The sequence below is a fragment of the Nicotiana tabacum genome, unplaced genomic scaffold (assembly GCF_000715075.1).
Source record: "Nicotiana tabacum cultivar K326 unplaced genomic scaffold, ASM71507v2 Un00025, whole genome shotgun sequence".
Classification (NCBI taxonomy): domain Eukaryota; kingdom Viridiplantae; phylum Streptophyta; class Magnoliopsida; order Solanales; family Solanaceae; genus Nicotiana; species Nicotiana tabacum.
In genome coordinates this window covers 399046-419151 of record NW_027438263.1, presented here as the reverse complement: position 1 = coordinate 419151, position 20106 = coordinate 399046, and the positions used below count along the sequence as shown (strand labels likewise).

At 38.0% G+C, this 20106-nt stretch overlaps 2 protein-coding genes across 4 annotated transcripts in view; both read left to right on the top strand.

Annotated features, from left to right (window-relative positions):
* Positions 1 to 5286: 5286 nt before the first annotated feature.
* LOC142178896 (uncharacterized) lies at positions 5287 to 5805 on the top strand. Its single transcript, XM_075248695.1, has one exon. It carries the CDS (start codon positions 5287 to 5289, stop codon positions 5803 to 5805), a length of 519 nt encoding a protein of 172 aa, XP_075104796.1.
* Positions 5806 to 15756: 9951 nt separating this feature from the next.
* Positions 15757 to 20106, top strand: part of LOC107784679 (chloride channel protein CLC-e) — a 45078-nt gene continuing 40728 nt past the window's right edge. For all 3 annotated transcript variants that reach the window (XR_001647729.2, XR_012707085.1, XM_016605841.2), the window contains exons 1-2: positions 15757 to 16234; positions 16651 to 17032. Coding sequence is in view for 1 of the 3 variants with exons in the window: in XM_016605841.2 (XP_016461327.2) it covers positions 15818 to 16234; positions 16651 to 17032 (799 nt within the window). In the remaining 2 variants the exon portion in view is untranslated. The remainder of the gene's footprint in view (positions 16235 to 16650; positions 17033 to 20106) is intronic.

Here is a 20106-nt window from a genome sequence, read left to right as displayed (position 1 = left end):
ATTAATTGTTTCTTCAATTTGTTTCATGTATTTTATGTATTTTCCGGAAATTGTTAATATTGTTAAGTTCAAGCTTAAGTTCATAATTGTTTCTTCTTAGGTTTTTGTTTTGTCATTTGCCTAAAAGAATTTAGTTGTAATAAGGGAAGTATGTTGGTTTTAATCATTTGAATCCATCATTTTTATTTTTAGATTTAATTCATGTTCATATTATGTTTGTTTGATCTTGAATCCGAAATGTGTATAGTTTGATTTTTTGTTTATCATTTATGATTATTTCTTGAATTTGTCTCATAATCTTGTTTATAGGAATTGTTTGTTGTAATGTTGTTAGAGTAGTTGATTTTAAGTTCAATATTATTGAATTTAGAAATCTAAATATACTTGTTTGTTCTTGTTGTTGAATCCGAAAATATGATTGTTTGTTGCTAAAATATTGTTCAATCAAATTTTAGTTGTTCTTTGTTGTTCAATTTGTGTTCATGTGATTTGTTGTTGAAATGTTGTTGAAATCATGTTCATGTGCTTTGTTGTTGAAATGTTGAAGAAATCATGTTCATGAAATTTGTTGTTTGAACATTGTTAGAAATTAATCATATTGTCTATATTTTGGTTATGTTTGATTAAATGATGTGTTATAGCTGATGGGTAGTTTGGTAATTTGTAGTACGTTCAGGGGTAGTTTGGTAATTTTAGTAAGGTCGTGAGGGGTAGTTTAGGAATTGTACATTTTGTAATTGTTTATTTGAAGCATGGGGGACAAAATGAAATGGGGTGGGTTGTGATATGGTTATTTAATATAAAGGGGGGACAAGATTTAATTTAAAGGGGAATCTTGCATTATTTTAAATGAAGCATGGGGGACAAAATATAATGGGGTGGTGTGATATGTTTATTTAATGTAATGGGGATGAGTGGAAAGATAATGGGTTGGGTAGAGAAAAAGTATGGATTTTAATTAATTGAAAGGTTTATGGGATGGGTTATATATGTGAAGTCTTGAACACAAGACAGGACAGAATACAGAGAGAACATAAAAGATACGAGAAAAAATACAGACACAGATAGAGAAAAAAACGGACAGAGAATAGAAGAGAGAAAAATTCCGAAAAATATTTAAGCTTTCAAAATAAAAATAAAAGCTAAAAAATCTACTGCTTTCTTTCTTTGTTTGAAATTAGTATTAATGGTTGTTGTTTCATTTAAAGCTTAAAGCTTTTGTTTTTGGGATTACTACTCCACCGGTCTGTACTGGGTTGTTACTGTTGCTGGGCAGTTGTTGATGTTGTACTGTTATTACTGCCGCTGATTCTCATCTTCATTTTCTTGCTTCCAATATCAGGTACATATCTGTAAATTCATGTCATGAACAGCTTCAACATGACATATTAATGAAGTTCGGGAATTATAATTCTGTTTTCCATTCGTTCAAGTTCATTAGTTTAAAATTTGGTTTTGTTTCAGTTGATTAATATAGTAGTATGTTTGTCGTGATGAATATAAGATAATTGTTACCTCTTAAAGTTCGTATAAGTGTTGTAATAATATCACCTATTTCGGAATTTTCATTAAGTGAAGTCATGATTGAATTATCAAGGTAGGGAACATGACATAAAATGGGTCATTAATTACATCCCGTAATATTGTTAGCTAAATGTAAAGTAGAATGGAAGTATCAAGAAATTACATTATTAGTATATCTTGTAAAAAATCTGATTTTGGTTTAGATTGATATAAGTTGTATGTTCATATATGGCATGATGATGAGTATATATATAATCATATATGGAAGGTGATTTGATATAGCTCGTTACGATGTTAGAGTGTTATGAATGTTTTAGACGGACAATTGTGTTGCATGTAAGGCAATTTTATTCAATCGATTTGTATAATAATTCCCTTTCTTATCAACTTGATGCTTATCTACCATCATAAACAAATTAATCAAACGATTATAACTTTGGATTAAAAACAATTAATGTAGAAGGTGATTAGGTTTATAGATTATAACATTTTTTTAGCATTCGCTTCAAATAGAACAATGAAAATTCTTCAAAAATATCACTTCCTTACATCCATTCTTTCCCAAATTTTATACGTAATTTGCATGTTGTCTATTTGGGTAGGCAAATATTGTATTCACTAAATGGTAGTATTAATTACACGTTTATTTTTACTCCACAAATTCGAATGGTTTGAGGAATATAATTCATGTGCGAAAAACATAAATAGTGATCAACGTCCAATAAATTGTAAATTCTTTTTAAGGAATTTAGAGACTAAAAGAATATTTATTTCTCATGATGTTCACATAAAAATACGTGGATATAATAAACAATTTGTAAACAAATTTATACTACCATCAAGAATATTTTTGTGATTAGGGATACATTCGCGTAACCTAATTATATTTCTAAAGGCAATTTGGATTATGCGTTCGCGCAACTTCGATCGAATATTTAATAAAAGGGATTTCTCGGAGAATATCATTATTAATTTCATAAAAACCCGAGATGTGAGATTCACTACTTAATTATACCAAAAGGGCGAATGTTCTTGATTTTATTTAAAGCATAATTTCGAAAATAATTATTTTAATAAAAATATTATCTATATTATTGTGTACACGTGCGCGTGACACAACTCCGCATGTTTTAAAAAATATAATTTATAACACGAATATACGTACGCGTGATTCGATTCAAAGAAGGGACTTTAAATCTAAATAGAAGCGGTAACAATAAAATCATGCAATAAAAAATGTATTTAGCAAATCAAAATAATCAAGCCGAATATAACAGTTGAGCGATCGTGCTAGAACCACGGAACTCGGGAATGCCTAACACCTTCTCCCGGGTTAACAGAATTCCTTATCCGGATTTCTGGTGCGCAGACTGTTAAATAGACAGAGTCATATTCTCCTCGATTCAGGGATTAAAACCGGTGACTTGGGACGCCTTAAAATTCCCAGGTGGCGACTCTGAAACAAACAAACAAATCCCGTTTCGACTGTCCTTTAATTGAAGAAAACTCCCTACGCACCCTCGCGGGCGCGGAAAAAGGAGGTGCGACAGGGAGCACTCGTGAAATACCCTCGTTGCTCCAACAATGTCAGCATCACATTTGTAATTTGAAAATTTCCCGCCCGGAACCGGGTGGGAAAATTGCACTAGCATATCCTTGGTTGGGAAGCACTCGAGGAGCCACTCTTGGAGGTGGCGAGGGAGGGTCTGGAATATTATCATTGACCTAGCGGCCTCTCCTTTGTCCTTGAGGTACAATAGGAACCTCATCATCGATATTGTCATCTACCTCCTCCCCCGGCAGAAGATCTCCAAGAGGTGCGTTGTTTGCAGCCATTTTGTACTTGAATTTGCGACACAGACAAATTAGTAACGCAGAAGGAAAGAAGAACAATGCATAAAACTATTTAGATAGATAGCCAAAACTATTAGCTCCCCGAAAATGGCGCCAAAAAGTGATCGAAGCCAACCCTACACCAATACAAAGTGGCGAGAGCGGTCAAAATAGCCTTTACCCGAGATGGTCGGGATCAAATCCATAGGGAGCTAGAAGTGGGAATTGGATTCCTATCTAAACTAGAGATGCGTAGGGCTCTTAATTATGCTTTCAATCATCTTTTGGTTGGTTATTACTTCTAATATTTATGCTAATGATAAGCTAAATTAAACTAAGAATGATTGTTTGTAAGGTTTTCTAAATAGTTAAACAGGCACTAAGGAAGTGACTTTCTCCTAGGTGAATACTTGACAGGATCTAAAGCCTAAGTCAAAGACATTATGTTGGGGATTGTGATATAGCCAATGCACGGAATTACTCACTCTATACCTCTCGGTAGCTTGAGTGGTTTTGCCCTAATTGACTTTCTCAAGACCAATTGGGTGTCAAAATTGCGGGTATTACTATCTCTATGTTTAACCCTTTAATTGGGGCTATCAATCTCTTGATTACACCCCAATTCTTTGTTGGGCTGATTTTCCTAGACTCAAGCTCTCTTTATCAAGAAGAACTCAAGTCAAATAGGCACAAATTAGTGTTTGCAACCACTAATTCAACATGGAAAATACAAATCAGTCCAAATATCATCTACCCATAAACATCTAAGCATTAAATCAAAAGACTCATCAAATACCCACACTAGGGTTGAGCCACAACCCTAACTAATAGGTCTAGCTACTCATAATAATGGAAGAAAACAGAGAAATAGATGAAGAATAACCCATATGATTTAATTACAAGCTAAGATAAAGAAGATTCAGTATTAATCTAGCTACAAATTACTCAAAATATATAAAACGCTGTTCACATGCTCTGGTCTTTTATAAATTACAAAAAGATGCCCTAAAATTGTGAAAAGAATGTATTTATAATAGGCTGAATTTTCTGGACAAAAATACCCCTGACGAGATACTGCGGTCCGCATAAAATGCACCGCAGACCGCATTGAGGCTTCTCGGCTTGATTAATCATTCTCTGAATTTGGCCACCGCGGGCCACATAAAATGCACCGCGACCGCGGTGGGTTCAACTGCGGTCCGCACAAAAAGGACCGCGGACCGCATTGTCCTTTATATTAAAACTCCCAACTCTCTGAACCCCTATCTTCGCGGACCGCACAAAATGGATTGCGGCCGCGAAGAGGCTACTGCGACCGCACAAAATCCTCCGCGGACCGCATTGCCTTGGGCTCCCAAAAGTGCACCTCTATGAATCTCCCCACTGCGGATCGCACTAAATGGCTTGCGGCCACAGTGGGTCTATTGTAGTTGTGCTTTGACTTGTTCTTGGTTCTTGTGCATGTTTCACTCCTTTTTGAGCTAGTTTTGACTAATTGTCACCTTTTTTCCAAACCCTGCAAACAAGTACAACATGTAAGCCTTTGGGACTATTTTGTATACATTTTTAATCAAAACTCAAGTAAAAATGAGTGTAAAATGAACTAGAATCCCTAGTTATCATACCCCTCCCAGCAAGACGAGGTAATGTACGATTTCTTTTAGTTTTAACTGACTATTTTTCCAAGTGGGTAGAAGCAGGTGCATTCGCCAAATACACGAGCAAGAAATAATCACATTCATATGGAGAAACATCACATGCCGCTTCGGCATCCCCAAAGAAATCAGTTGCAATAACGGGCCCTAGTTCACTAGAAAAAAGACTACCGAGTTTTTCAAAAAATGGCACATCAAAAGAATACTCTCCACGCCATATCATCCCACAGGCAACGGTCAGGCATAGTCCTCCAACAAGATAATATTGAACATCATGAAAAAGAAGCTCAAGAACGCCAAGGGGCTGTGGCCAGAACTACTATCAGAAGTGCTATGGGCATATCTCACTACGCCGAAAACAAGCACAGAAGAAACACCATATTCGCTAGTCTATGAGACCGATACAGTAATACTGGTAGAAGTCGGTGAACCAAGCCTAAGGTATTCAAACGAGAGCAGGCCAAGCAACGACGAAAGCAGAAGGCAAGATATCAACGAAGCCGAAGAGCGGAGAGACATGGCTTACATAAGAATGATAGCTCAAAAACAACAGGTAGAGTCGTACTACAACAAAAAAGCCAAGATTAGGCCACTCAAGGTCGGGGACTATGTACTCAAAGCCAAAACACAAGCAAGCAAAGACCCACAAGAAGGAAAACTGGGAACCAATTGGGATGGCCCATACAAAATCATGGCGGCGGTAAGCAAAGGGTCATTCCATCTAGAAACAATGGAGGGGAAATTTCTACCAAACAACAGGAACGTCGCCCACCTCAAATACTTCAACTTCTAAGGATAAACGTATCCCGAGTCGTACTCTTTATTCCCTTACCCGAGTTTTGTCCCAATTGGGTTTTCTCGGGGAGGTTTTTAACGAGGCGACGAAGAAAGTGTCTCGAAGTTAAGTATAAGTTCATCGCTCAACCTCTCAACTATTTTTCCAGGTCGACCAATGAAAGAACTAGATAGAGTGGGACTTCTCCAATGAATGTATAAACAAAGTGAAATATGCAAACACACAAGTTATCTCTACCAAGTTCATATATTATGCCAAACTAAGAGTCAACATTCGACCTCGCTCGAATCGACTAACATTTGACCTCGTTTGAATCATTTAAGAGTCAACATTCAACCTCGCTCGAATCGACTCACATTCGACCTCGCTCGAATCAACTCACATTCGACCTCGTTCGAATCACTTAAGAGTCAACATTCAACCTCGCTCGAATAGACTCACATTGGACCTCGTTCAAATCACTTAAGAGTCAACATTGGACCTCGTTCAAATCGACTCACATTCGACCTTGTTCGAATCACTTAAGAGTCAACATTTGACCTCGCTCGAATCGACCCACATTCGACCTCATTTGAATCTCTTAAGAGTCAAAATTCGACCTCGCTTGAATTGACTCACATTCGACCTCGTTCGAATCACTTAAGAGTCAACATTCGATCTCGCTCGAATTGACTCACATTCGACCTAGTCTAAATCACTTAAGAGTCAACATTCAACCCCGCTCGAATTGACTCACATTCGACCTCGTTCGAATCACTTAAGAGTCAACATTCGACCTCACTCGAATCGGCTCACATTCGACCTCACTCGAATTACTTGAAGTCAACGTTCAACCTCGCTCGTATCGACTCATTCGACTTCACTCCAATCGACTCACGATCTACTTTGTTCGAATTTATCAACATTCGACCTCGCTCGAATCAATTCACATTCTTTGCTCGAATTATTTAACATTCGACTTCATTCGAATTTATCAAAATTCAACCTTGCTCGAATCAATTCACATTCTTCACTGGGATTATTTAACATTCAATTTTTTTTGAATTTATTAACATTCGACCTCGTTCGAATCAACTAAGAGTTGAGAACTCTTACAAAGGAAAAACATTCGGAGAAAAGTAAAAAGAGCCAAGAACATACAGCAAAAAGTCAGTCATTCCATTACAAAAAATAAAGTATCTTACAAAGGGCCAGAAAGACCCCCCACCTACCCCAAAAAAAAGAGAAGAAAAAATAAAGAAAAGTAATAAAAACTAAGTACACAAGTATCACACAACATCATCTCCGCCCGCGCCATCGCCACCTTCATCGCCCGGCCCAGCAGTACCATTTCCACTATCACCCGCGCCATTAGCATACTCATTGTCATACCAAGCATCAGATGCAAACCCGTTGAAGTCCCCTTCATTATCGTTGTTCCTCAGTGTGGTGGGGTCATAACTACAGGCAAGCCTGGCATCACGTGCTTTAATACGAGCATCTTTGAAGTCGGCCTCAGGAACCTTCCCCGCCGCCATCAAGTTCCTATATATGTCTAGTTTTGCCTCAACATGGATCCACATCTTGTATAAATCACGAGGAACATTGGGGAAAGCGGAAGCATGAGAGGAAGAAGGTCGAGCCAACAATAGTGCCTTCTTAGCCTCAAGAGCGGCAACTTGCTCACTTAGGCTCAAAACTTCTTTCTCAAGCCCACCAATTCACTCATCAAGCCACATCTCCCTTAGCGCGACCGTTTTCGCATCAGTTGCACGTTCAGACCTAAGGACGTAGATAGAGCTCTCTAATGCCGTCGCCTTTGCCAAAGCCGCTACCCTAGCCTCCTTGGCCCTCACCAATAACTCTTCCACTTTCTCAATCAACTCATCACTCAGGCCAAAAACTCTAATCGAGCTTTGCTCAAGCTCAACCCACAAGGTCGCCACTTGCACTTGAAGGTCAACGCATTCGGAGACGACCCCTTGCTCACCTCATGCTCGTCGTCCTTGGCCTTGAGCAACCCCTCGAGCTCACTGCATCTACCTGTAGTTTGCACAAGCTCCTCATCCTTCTGACCCAATTCATCTCTAAGGGACTCGAGGTTACCTCCTGCTCTAAACCGTGCACGCATCTCACGGTACTTGTCATGATAACGAACGTACTTCAAAACCATCTTCTAAAAAACAACCTTTCGCCTCTCTTCTCGGCAAGCACTCTCGATCTCTAAAATGAAAGTCTAAAAAAAAGAGAATAAGAAGAAAATTAGTAAATATAAAAGGAGGAAAAAGACGCAAATTGCAGAAATGATGAAAGAAACTCACCCTCAGAGCTATCCCAGATATGCCCAGTGACAGGTCAGAATCTCGGAGCGTCTGAAGGGTCCTATTTTCGGCGGTAGAGCAAAGAGGGGCAAAGGAGGGAATCATGCTCACCGTATCCTCCAACAAATCGCAGTCCAAAGGGATTACGATCGAGTGAGAGGATCCATCCGTTCTCACCTCCACCTGAGTTAACCCTTCATCGAATATCCTCGCTTCCTCGGGGTCGACTTCAGAGCCGGATTTGTAATCATCTATGATCACACTCTTTGCCCTCTCCTCTAGGGGTGTTCATCGGTCGGTACGGTACAGTATTTAGATAATTCGGTACGGTATTTTCGGTATTCGATTTCCTAAAATGCTATACCAATACCGTACCTAATTAAATTCGGTATGGTTCGGCTCTAAAGCAACTTTTTGAACGTAATATTTAGGGGAGAAAAATGCCTTAACTAGCCAGCAAAATTAAAATTATAATTAGCCAATAAAATCAACCTTATGAATACAGCAACACTACACATCATATATGAGACTTCTATAAAAAGGAGCATAGGATTAGAATAATATTTACAAACTTCATCAATGTTTAAATATGTTTGCTCTAAAGATATAACTTGCATCATCATAAAGAATGCACCAGACACCAGTAAGCTTCTCAAAATGTGACCAAAATAAGTATACAAATATTGTTTACAGAAACCATTCTGTGTAACATTCATTAACCACATAGACAAAAATAGGTGGTGCACAGGCTTTAACAAAAGAACATGGAACTAGAAACATTCTCCTGAAGCTCTCTGGTAACTTCATGCTGCAAGGATGACCGGATAAAAATTAATCCAATATCTAACAACATAAGTTGATAACATTTATCAACCAAATAAAAGCTAGACTTACCATATGTGTTGCAACTAACAATTATACATCAACGATGCAAGGCTCTGTTCCATTGGGCAAGCCTACAGAGAATTCAAGGTAATTTGATATGCAATGTGAACAATAAACTAATTGCAATTTGCAAATATCAATATAGAGTGCATACAAATAAAATATTCTTACCAAGTTCAAATTGCACGAGATAATCTATAACTTCCTCAACTCTAACAAGAAGTAATTCGTTTCGAAGCCAATCTTGACAACACACAAGAGCTTGTACTAATTTGGGAGTCAATGAGCTCCTAAAACAATCAAGAATACGGCCTCCCATACTAAAAGCACTCTCTAATGCCACACTAGACACAGGAATTGCCAAAACATCAAGAGCAATCTCGGCAACAATTGGAAATCTAGATTTGTTCACTTTCCACCAAAGCAAGATATAAAAACCATCACCTCCATCATCACATTCTTAATCTAAATACTTCTCTAACTCTGTTTTAGCATCTGAATTTTCATTTTCAGCTTTGTGCCTCTTATATTGTTGTGAAAATGTTGCCTTTGAAGTTTTAGATTGAGTTCCATGACTACTTGCACTTGACGTCTCTGATGAGCTACTTGATGTAGAAGATGAAGCATGATCATTTTTTGAGTGTTTCTTTGCATACTCATCAAACAAAGAAGTCATGTAGCTTTTCACTTCTCCTACTATATTTTTTCCTGTTTCTTACCCGAACATGCTCACAAGTGCATAAGTAACATACTCAAACTTATGGCGCGGATCCAAAATACATGCAATAAAGATCATCTTGTTCATCTTTTCTGGAGTACCCCAATACTTGTCAAAAATTTTTTCATCTTTCCTGCCATTGAACTCAAGTCAACGTTATCTTCTACTATCAAACTTTTCAAATTATAATGAAGTTCACATATTTCAACAAAATGAACATTTAATGCAACATAAAGTGAACCAGAGATCTTCAAGGTAAGTACAAAAACAGTTTCAAGAAATCTCACCATGAGCCTCACACTTTCCCAATCAGAACATACAAGTGAACCTACTGATGTTCCATCTTCACACACATGAGTAAGAAGATAATGCAACAATCCATGATAAAGAGAACCATAACTTGCAAATGCATGCTTGAATTCTTTTGCCACATTTAACATTAAGTAGGTGGAGTTCCACCTAGTAGGAACATCCAAACATAGTGATTTCTTACATGCAATCTTTTCAATTTCACAACATTCTTTAAACTTTTTCCACCTCGCAGGAGATTGTCTAATATATCTTACCACTTGTCTAACGCGTTTCACAGAATAACCCACTTCTTTCAAACCATCCTGAACAACAAGATTGAGGATGTGATCCATACATCTCATATGGAGGTGTTTACCCTCCATCAAATTAGTTCCCCATTTGGTAAGTTGCTTAAACAACTCTTTCACTATGACATCATTTGAACTTGCGTTATCAACTGTAACACTAAAGATCTTATCTAAACCCCAATCAAGCAAACACTTAGCAATAACATTTGCCATATCATCACCTTTATGACTAATAATTGGACAAAAGTTTATTATTTTTTTGTGCATCTTCCAATCCTTATCGATAAAGTGAGCCGTAATGCATATATAATTGATCTTTTGTAATGAGGTCCATGTATTTGTAGTAAGACAAACTCTTTGTTTTGTTTCTTTGAAAAGTTTCTTGAGTTTTTGTTTGTCTTCAGCATAAAGCTCAAAACAATCCCTAGTCACTATATGATGGGAAGGAACCCAAAATTGAGGACATAAAGCACTCACAAAGTTCTTAAAACCTTCTTTTTCAATATGGCTAAAAGGTTGCTCATCAAGAATTATCATTTTAGCTAAAGCCCTTCTACAAAGTTTTTGATCAAATTTCCAAGAGACGGGCATTCCCATATCCTTTTTACCACTTGGAATTGGTTGAAAGCCTATCAATCTTTGATTTGTTTCAACATTATAGGGAAATTTCACACACCTGCTCATATGACCTTTCAATCCCGACGTTCCATTTTTGATATTACAATCTTCCTTCGTAAAATCACAGTATTTACATTTTACAATTGTTATCTCATTAGGACCATCAACCAGCTTTTGAAAGTGTTCCTACACAACAGATCTTTCTTGAATGCCTTTCCTTTTATTGCTTAAAACTGAATCAACTTCACTTGTAGCTGTGGTTTCATTTGAACCCACATTTTCACCTATTTTACCTTGAATCTCTGCCATCTGTGAAGATAAAAAGTAAAACATGAAGGAATGATATACCAAAAAGTAAAACATGAAGCATATGACATATATATAAGGGCAAAGAAACGATAATCTACAACCAAAAGAGCATAAAAAATAATGTATGAGAACTTACTTTTACTACAATATTGCAATCACCTTTGTCTTCTTTCAGTAATTTTGATTGTACCAAAAACCCTAACCCACTTGTGCACATTTCTTTTAATAATAAGTTACCAAACATATAAAAAGCAAGAGATGAACACACAGAGAAAAGGAGCAGAAGATTGAGAGAGACAGAGAGATGGAATAGAGAAGAGGAGAAAAATATAGATAGCTAGATAGAGAGAGGGGAGAGATCGAGATCCTACCTACTGCAAACCGCGAGAGAAGGCAAAAGCTAGAAACCAGGTGCAACTTACAGCGAGAGAGCTGGAGAGAATTGTCTATGGTCTGTCTAAGTTGAAGTAAGGTTTGAAAATGGTGGATTTTAGATTTCTAAACCTAAAACTAAAAGGGGAAACGACTGGGTGTAAGCAGGTAACCAAAAAAATGGGGGGGAAAGGTATGTATAGTGAAAATAAAAGGTGGGAAATATTAAAAAAAATAACTAAGAATAAAGAGAAGTAAAATTTTACAACTTTTATATTTATGTTATAAATAATCTCTCTCTCTCTCTCTCTATATATATATATATATATATATATATATATATTATGTAATTTAGTCGGTATTTCAGTACGGTATCGGTATTTCGGTATTTAAAAAAAATATCACATACCATACCTAATACCAAATATTTTTAAAATTTAAACCAAATATCATACCAAATACCAAATACCAAAAATTTCGGTTTTGGTATGGTAATTCGCTATTTACCAAATTATGCACAACCCTACTCTCCTCAGTTGAAGAAGGAATGTTGGCCTGCTCTGACGTTGACGGATCACTTCTTGAAATGATCACAGCCACTTCTGGTCGCTCCCCTTCTTCTATTAAGGTGATCTCTACATCCGAAGGAGGCACGATCTCTACATCCAAGGCCGTACCTCCCCTCAGCTCGGCCATGGTCAACTCAGGTTCACCCCCGCCGGCTCATCTTCGTCCACTATTCCATCAATCTCTATCCTTCGCCTTTTCAGCGGAGCCTCTTTGTCTTCGCCTTAGTCCGACTCATCAACCAAGTGAAACACTGTAGAAGCCGGAATCTCTACTAGCGGGGCAGTATCAACAGTCTGAGCATGCTCACTTGTAGCCACAACGAGTACGGGCCCGACCGAAATACCTGACTGGCGAAAAACAAGCGTAGGATCCCTTGCCCTCCTTGAAGCTCTCCGACCTACCAACGAAGAAAGACAAATAAGAAATAGAAGGAAAGAAAGGACGATACAAAGATCAAAATTATTAAGATCAAAGCAAGGTGACTCACTGGCCGCAGGCCTGCGCCCAAACCTCTCATTAAACTGCAACCACTCATGAATCCCCACCGTGTAAGGAAAGATCTGACTCACTCGGTTGCGAATGTCGACGACTAGCGAAGGAGGGTCCCTCTCGGCTGCAAAAAGAGTAAAGGAGAACGATCATATCGCCAAAAAGAAACAACAAAGTTATTTGGGAGAAAACACTTACGAGCAAAGTTACAGTTCTCGGGGAATCCGCTGGGGTTCGATACCACGTGCTCCATTATCACGTAGAAGAAATTAGCCCAAACACGGCGATTGGTTTTATCGTCCATCTTCACTACTAATCCCTTAGTCCCACGGTGGCACTAGTGTATTATCGTGCCCCTATGAAAACTTGGGGCGAAGAGGTGACGCAGATGGCAGAGAGAAACACCACGGTGGCCAGCTCCGCGTACTTGATAAGCATAAGGTTAAGCTTGTATATGTACGGGGAGAGCTAAGCCGGGCACATACCGTAATAACGGCAAAAATCCTCCGCCAAGGAAGGAAGAGGAAGTGTATAGCCGACAACGAATGGGTACGCGTAAAATGTATAATACCCTGGGCGATGTACTTGCACTACATCGCTACCAGCAGGGATAAGTTCAACGTGGGTCGAGATTTGCCATTTAGCCCTAAATGCAACGAGCGCCTCCGCATCCATCTCATAAACGATGGGTTCAGTATCACCCTCAGGTGGGTTCTTGAAGTCTGACCTGGCCTTCCTCAAATGTGGAATTATCTCATCCACAGTGGGAAAATTCTTGTCTTCTACCATGGCCGCTCCTTCAAGAAGAAGGAAAAGCTTGGGGTTTAAAAGCTTCAGAAATGCAATAGCTCAAGTCAGAAATATCCATCTCTATTTATAAGAATATGGGCACCCTGAATGAGAAAGTCCAAACGCCACCTCATTAATTTCGAAACGAAAGAGGCACGGGAAACTACGTAGCATATTAGGAACATGCGCCGTAATGACGCATGATGAAATGACGTTATTTCAAACTGACGTAACAGTTAGACGTGGCTCTTGAAATGCCACATCATCATCTCGCCATAAAAGGGTCACTCCTCGGCCAACGTGCTCAGATTTCTCAAAATTACAACTAGCGAAGTCCGCTCATCGAGCTCGTCCAAAGACAACCCCGACGGGCGGAGGAACTAACTGTATGAGTTAAAATTTGATCAAAGGGACCTCGCCTAAAAGAGGGCAATCAAGAATTAATTAGGCCAAGGTCATGCTTAAGAAGTAACATTGGCAAGCCGAGCAGCTAAGGTCGAGGTCGAGCATTCATATCTGCCAAAACGGCTAGTTTAGCAATAAGATATTTTAAAGGAATATTCTGCAGAATATTCTCTGCATTTGTACTTTAGTAGGTAAGGGATATGTCCTATATAAGTAGGAAGAGAGAGAGAAAGAAAGGGGTATGTAATATTTTATATAATAAGCCCTCTCTAGAAAAGTTGTTTCTCAAGCAACTACAAACATTATGTTTACACAAGATTCGATTTGTTGTTTGTCTCAAGTTTTCTCACATTAGATCCGATAAAGTTCTCTATATTCCCACATTTGGTTATCTTACATCACTGTCAGAGGGAGAATCATCCACCCCATTGAATATTTGGGTGAATCATTCTCTCTATTTACATTTATTGTCACTTATCATATTTATTGCTTGTCACTATCCCCTCATTCATTCATAACAATATCATTAAACATCCCCTTGATATTTAATAGCTTGAATGCGGTTTTTATATTATTGATATCAATCAATCTTGGATCTAGGACTTATTATATTTAACTAGAATTTACCCATTATCATTTTATATAATTAGTTTAGCTAAAAGACTAAATACTTTTTGGTCAAACAATAAAATTTCATCTTTATTTTCTCAAAAAGATTTTTATCTTTTTTCTTCTTCTCATTATAGGTAGTCATTTATAGGTGGAAGATTAGCAGGAAGAAATAATAATGAAATATAGAATTTATGGAATTCCCATAGAACAAGAAAGCTTTTGAGTTGGGGTATTTGATTGAACGAAGATTATGCTCTTTCTTTTATCTAGTGTAGTTTATGAATATGTAAATTATTTTTTTATTTGTCAATTGAATTTTAAAATGCATTACAAAGGTTATGAATGTTTTCTTTCTTGTTTGGTTAATTAGGTTTACACGCATGCTTCGTGTGGGTTTGAGGTCTGTCAAATACGGGATATGTAATGAATGATTATCGATTCAATAAAATGTTTGCAAGGTCTTGAAGAATTTTATGTTTTTACCAAAAGTGAAGTGTCTTAGTCAAGAGATTAATGCTGTGATTTTCACGCCATAATATTGTTTCATAGTAAATGTTACAATACTGAAATTGTAAGAAAGAGATATTAATCAATTGAACGATTATGTATATTCTTTATGCAATTTATACTTTTAGATTAATCAAACACTAATTATGTAAATGATTATATATGTATCATAAGGCTCAAGCAATGTAAAACAACGCTATTCATTATTATGAAAATAGAAGGACTATCAAGAATGACGATTAATGATATCAAAAATGACTAATTCAATTGGCAATGTTCATGATAGTTGTAAAAAGGATTATGCCACTGCAAGAAGGATCATGTATTGTGAATAATATTTATAAGTATTAAGTGAGAAACGATTGATTATGTAATTGTACCTCATAAAATTACAACAAAATAAAATAAATAGTTATGTCTGATTAAACTTTAATTGTTCATCTTCATAGTTTCAAATGATATCTAATCATCTTTACCTCGACAAACAAATCATTATACGACGATCCACATTGATAATTCATAGAAACTTGTATTTTTTCATGTATAATTATTTATTCAAATTTTATTTAATAATATTATATTATTTTATAATATTATATATTACATAATTTGGTATACACATTCCATCGAAAAACTAGTAAATATAAAAGCCAACCCACAAACAAAAAAAAGAAGAAAAAGGAAATGAAAGTCCTCATTAAAAAAGCGATTTTTTTTCTTAACGGCATTAGTAGACGGTTAAAATCCAAAAAAAATTGTGATAACATTATATTGTAGAATAAAATATGTTGACATTTTTATTATTGGTCTGACGAAGTTGTACGCTTCAGACAGCTATGATTAGCGGCCAAAACACTGTGCTGCACAATCCTCCTAATTCGCTCTTCAATTCCTTATCTCCTCGCCATATCTGTATATCTTTCTGTAACGACAAAGCTTTAAAAAAGTCAGTCACGCACTCCGCCCCTCGGTTTGCTCGTCTGTTAAACAATGAATCACGGAAGTTGTTGGGTCGTCATCCAAATTGCTGGCCTTGGGCTCGACGACCATCTCTTCCTCCGGGACGTTCCTCTGACGGAAACATTGAAAAAGAACAAGATATGTGCGACAGCAGCAAAGTCGATAGTGATAGTGGCATCCAGATAGGATCTCTGCTCGAGGAAGTTATCCCACAAGGCAATAATACCGCTATAATCTCGGCTTGCTTTGTTGGCCTCTTCACCGGTATCAGTGTCGTGCTTTTCAACGCTGCGGTACGTGCGCTATAGGTCTTTCATTTCTCTTTTCATGTACTATTCCTCCTTACTTACTTGGCCTCAGTCAATCAGCCCCCTGCCTACTTTAAATTATTGTACATTTTATCAGAGGAGTGTCCTATACATCAAATTCACATAACTTAGTAAAATATGCTGATATTCTGAATTTTAAACTTACCAGCTTAGAACATCCAGGTTAGTTCAGAAACAGATAATCTAAATTGGTCTCATTTATAAGTCATTTTGTTATTCAAGACATACAATTTGGCTCTTGATAAAAGATTATGCAGCGCCCGATGATTACCTAATATTTATCAGCAACCCATGTAATTTAACAATATTGTCACCATATAAAAGAGAACTGAAGAGAATGTTCAATTTGTGGTCATATAACGGATATCTCCCTTGGTTAGGTTCATGAAATACGTGATCTTTGTTGGGATGGAATTCCATATCGAGCTGCCTCAGAGGAGCCCATTGGAGTACATTGGCAACGTGTAATCTTAGTACCAGCTTGTGGCGGTTTGGTAGTCAGCTTTTTGAATGCCTTCCGAGCCACTCTGGAGGTTTCAACTGAAGAAAGTTGGACATCATCTGTTAAATCTGTGTTGGGGCCAGTTTTGAAGACAATGGCCGCTTGTGTCACATTAGGAACTGGGAATTCCTTAGGACCAGAAGGCCCTAGTGTTGAAATTGGCACATCTGTTGCCAAGGGAGTTGGAGCTCTGCTTGATAAAGGTGGTCGTAGAAAGCTGTCACTCAAGGCTGCTGGATCAGCTGCTGGAATCGCTTCTGGTTTGTTCCCCATATTATTCTTGGTTCTGAACCATACATGGTACATTTTCCTTATAATTACATGTAGCCTGTTGTATGCTTTCCTCTTTCCTGGGAAGCCTTTCTGTAAATACAAGTGTGTTTGCACTCAAACCAATAAACTGTAAAAAAGGTGAACTCCTTAAGCAAGCAAAAGCATTAGAAATGTAAACTAGACATATTTCTCAGATTGAGAGTCTGAGAGATTAGAACACGAGTGTTTCCATTAGAGAGAGAAAAGAGACTTCTAGATATTTCTATTATCTCTGTAAGAGTGAATCCGTTCCTATACAAAAAATAGGCCTTCATTAAATACAAGCTTGGGCTGGGTACTACTGGGCCAAAGTAAAAAATAAAAAGAATCACCCACTATCAAATGGGCCTAGTCTAACAACCCCCTTCAAGCTGGAGGGTGACACAACCCCTAGCTTGCGAATATGAAAATGATGAGCAGGCCCAAGTAACACTTTGGTAAGAACATCAACCACTTGAGAAGCACTGGAGTTGTGAAATAGACTGATCAGGCCATTCCCAAGCTTGCCACAAACAAAATGACAGTCCAGCTTAATGTGTTTAGTGCGTTCATGGAAAACTTGGTTTTTTGCAATGTGGACTTCCTGATTATCACAAAATAAAGGAACAGGTAAAGAAGGAGAAACTCCAATATCAGACAATAATTTGGTGAGCCAAGACACCTCTGCAACAGCCTTACTCATGGACCTATACTCAGCTTCAATTGATGATAGTGAGACAACAGGTTGCTTCTTTGATTTCCAGCTCACCAAGCTGCCCCCCAAGAAAAATACAAAAACCAGTGACAGACCTGCGGCTGTCTGGGCAAGAAGCCCAATCACTGCACAATAAAGCTGCAAAGACAAGTCTGGAGAGTTATTGCGGAAGATTCCAAAGTCAAAAGTGCCCTTGAGGTATCTTAGCAAGTGCAGGGCAGCCTGCATGTTAGGAACACAGGGAGACTGCATAAACTGACTCAGATGCTGAACAACAAAACTAAGGTCAGGCCTTGTGCGTATCAAAAAGTTTAGCTTGTGCATTAGACTCCTGTACTCTTCAGGCCTGGGCAAAGGAGTGCCAATCTTAGCTTTTAACTTCACATTCAATTCAAGGGGGCAAGTGACAGAAGAGCAATTCGAGGAATGAAAATCAGCCAGCAAATCATGAATGAACTTTTTCTGATGAAGAAGAACCCCAGAATCAGTGTATAAAACCTCAATGCTAAGGAAGTAATTAAGAGAGCCCATGTCCTTAATCTTGAACTGGTCACTGAGAAAGGACTTCAAAGCAGCCAATTCAGCTAGATCACACCTAGTCAATATGATATCATTCACATAGACAACCAAGATGACCAAGGAATCCCTAGAACCCTTGGTAAAAATAGAGAAATCATTCAAGGAACGAGAGAAGCCATTAGAGCACAAGGCTTGAGATAATTTAGCATACTATTGTCTTGAAGCCAGTCTTAAACCATAAAGAGACTTCTGGAGTTTGCATACTAAAGGAGCAGAAGAAGAGTGAGGAACAGTTAGGCCCGGTGGCAGCTTCATGAATACCTCCTCATCAAGGTCCCCATGTAAGAAGACATTATTCACATCTAGTTGAAAGAGGGGCCAGTGTTGTTTAACAGCTACAACAATAAGAGTTTTGACAATAGACATATTGACCACAGGAGAAAAAGTTTCATTAAAGTCAATACCCTCAACTTGAGTGACCTAGCTTTATATCTCTCAATACTTTCATTAGCCCTATATTTAACCTTGTATACCCACTTACAACTAGTAGGTTTCTTGCCAGGAGGCAATTCAACAATGTCCCAAGTTCTGTTGGCATCCAAGGCCTCAAATTCACATCTCATGGCTGCCTGCCATTCAGGAACAGCTGCAACCTGAGAGTAAGAATAAGGCTCAGGAACATGAAGTTGACTAAGAGAAGGAGCATTAGAAATAGATCTGGAGGGAGGAGGAGAAGAAGTGGAGGTGCAGACATAACTCTTGAGATAGTTGGTTGGATTGTGTGGCACGGAAGATCTTCTCAAAGCAGGAGGAGGTACAAGAGAGTTAGAATAATGAGAAGGAGAAGAGATGGAAGTGGGAACAGAGAAGATTGAGAAGCAGTAGAAGGAGAAAGTGAAGGAGATGAAGGAGAGGAAGAAGACGGAAAGGAACATTCATCAAAACAAGCAGAAAAGGGAAAGGGGAAGACTTGAGGTACTACATGAGAGGATTGAAAGAAAGGAAAAATGGTGTTCATAAAAAATGACATCTTTTGATACAAAACAGGTGTTATTCTGAAGATTAAGGCGCTTGTAGCCCTTTTTGGCAAAAGGGTAGCCAATGAAAACACAAGGAAGGGACCTAGGATGAAATTTGTTTTGTGAGGGGTGGTGACAGTTGAGTAACAGAGGCACCCAAAAGCTCTAAGGTGGTGATAAGTAGGGTGGAAGAATGAAGCAATTCATAGGGACTTTTGTGATTAAGAAGAGGAAAAGGAAATCTGTTAATTAAATATGTGGCAGTTAAAAAGCAGTCACCCCAAAATTTAAGTGGTAGATGAGACTGAAACATAAGTGACCTAGCAGTCTCTAGTAAATTTCTGTGTTCTCTTTCTACAATACCATTTTATTGGGGGGTGTGAGGACAGGAGGTTTGGTGTACTATCCCTTTTTCTGAAAAGAAAAGGCAACCAGAAGAACTAGATCCCAGTTCCAAAGCATTATCACTCCTAACAGTTTGAACTTTAGATTGGAATTGGGTTTCAACCATAGCAATGAAAACCTTGAGCAAATCAAAGGCATTGCGGCACCCATTAAATGTGTCCAAGTAGCCCTAGAGTAGTCATCTACAATGGTTAAAAAATACCTAGAACCATTATAGGTAGGAGTAGAATAGGGTCACCAAGTATTTATGTGTATTAGCTGAAAAGGCTGGGTGGAGTGAATAGAACTATCAGGGAAGGACAACCTGGTCTGCCTCGCTAAAGGACAAACCGGACTAGTGAATGACCGTTTGGAAGACAGTTTGCAATTAAGACCAGAAATGCAT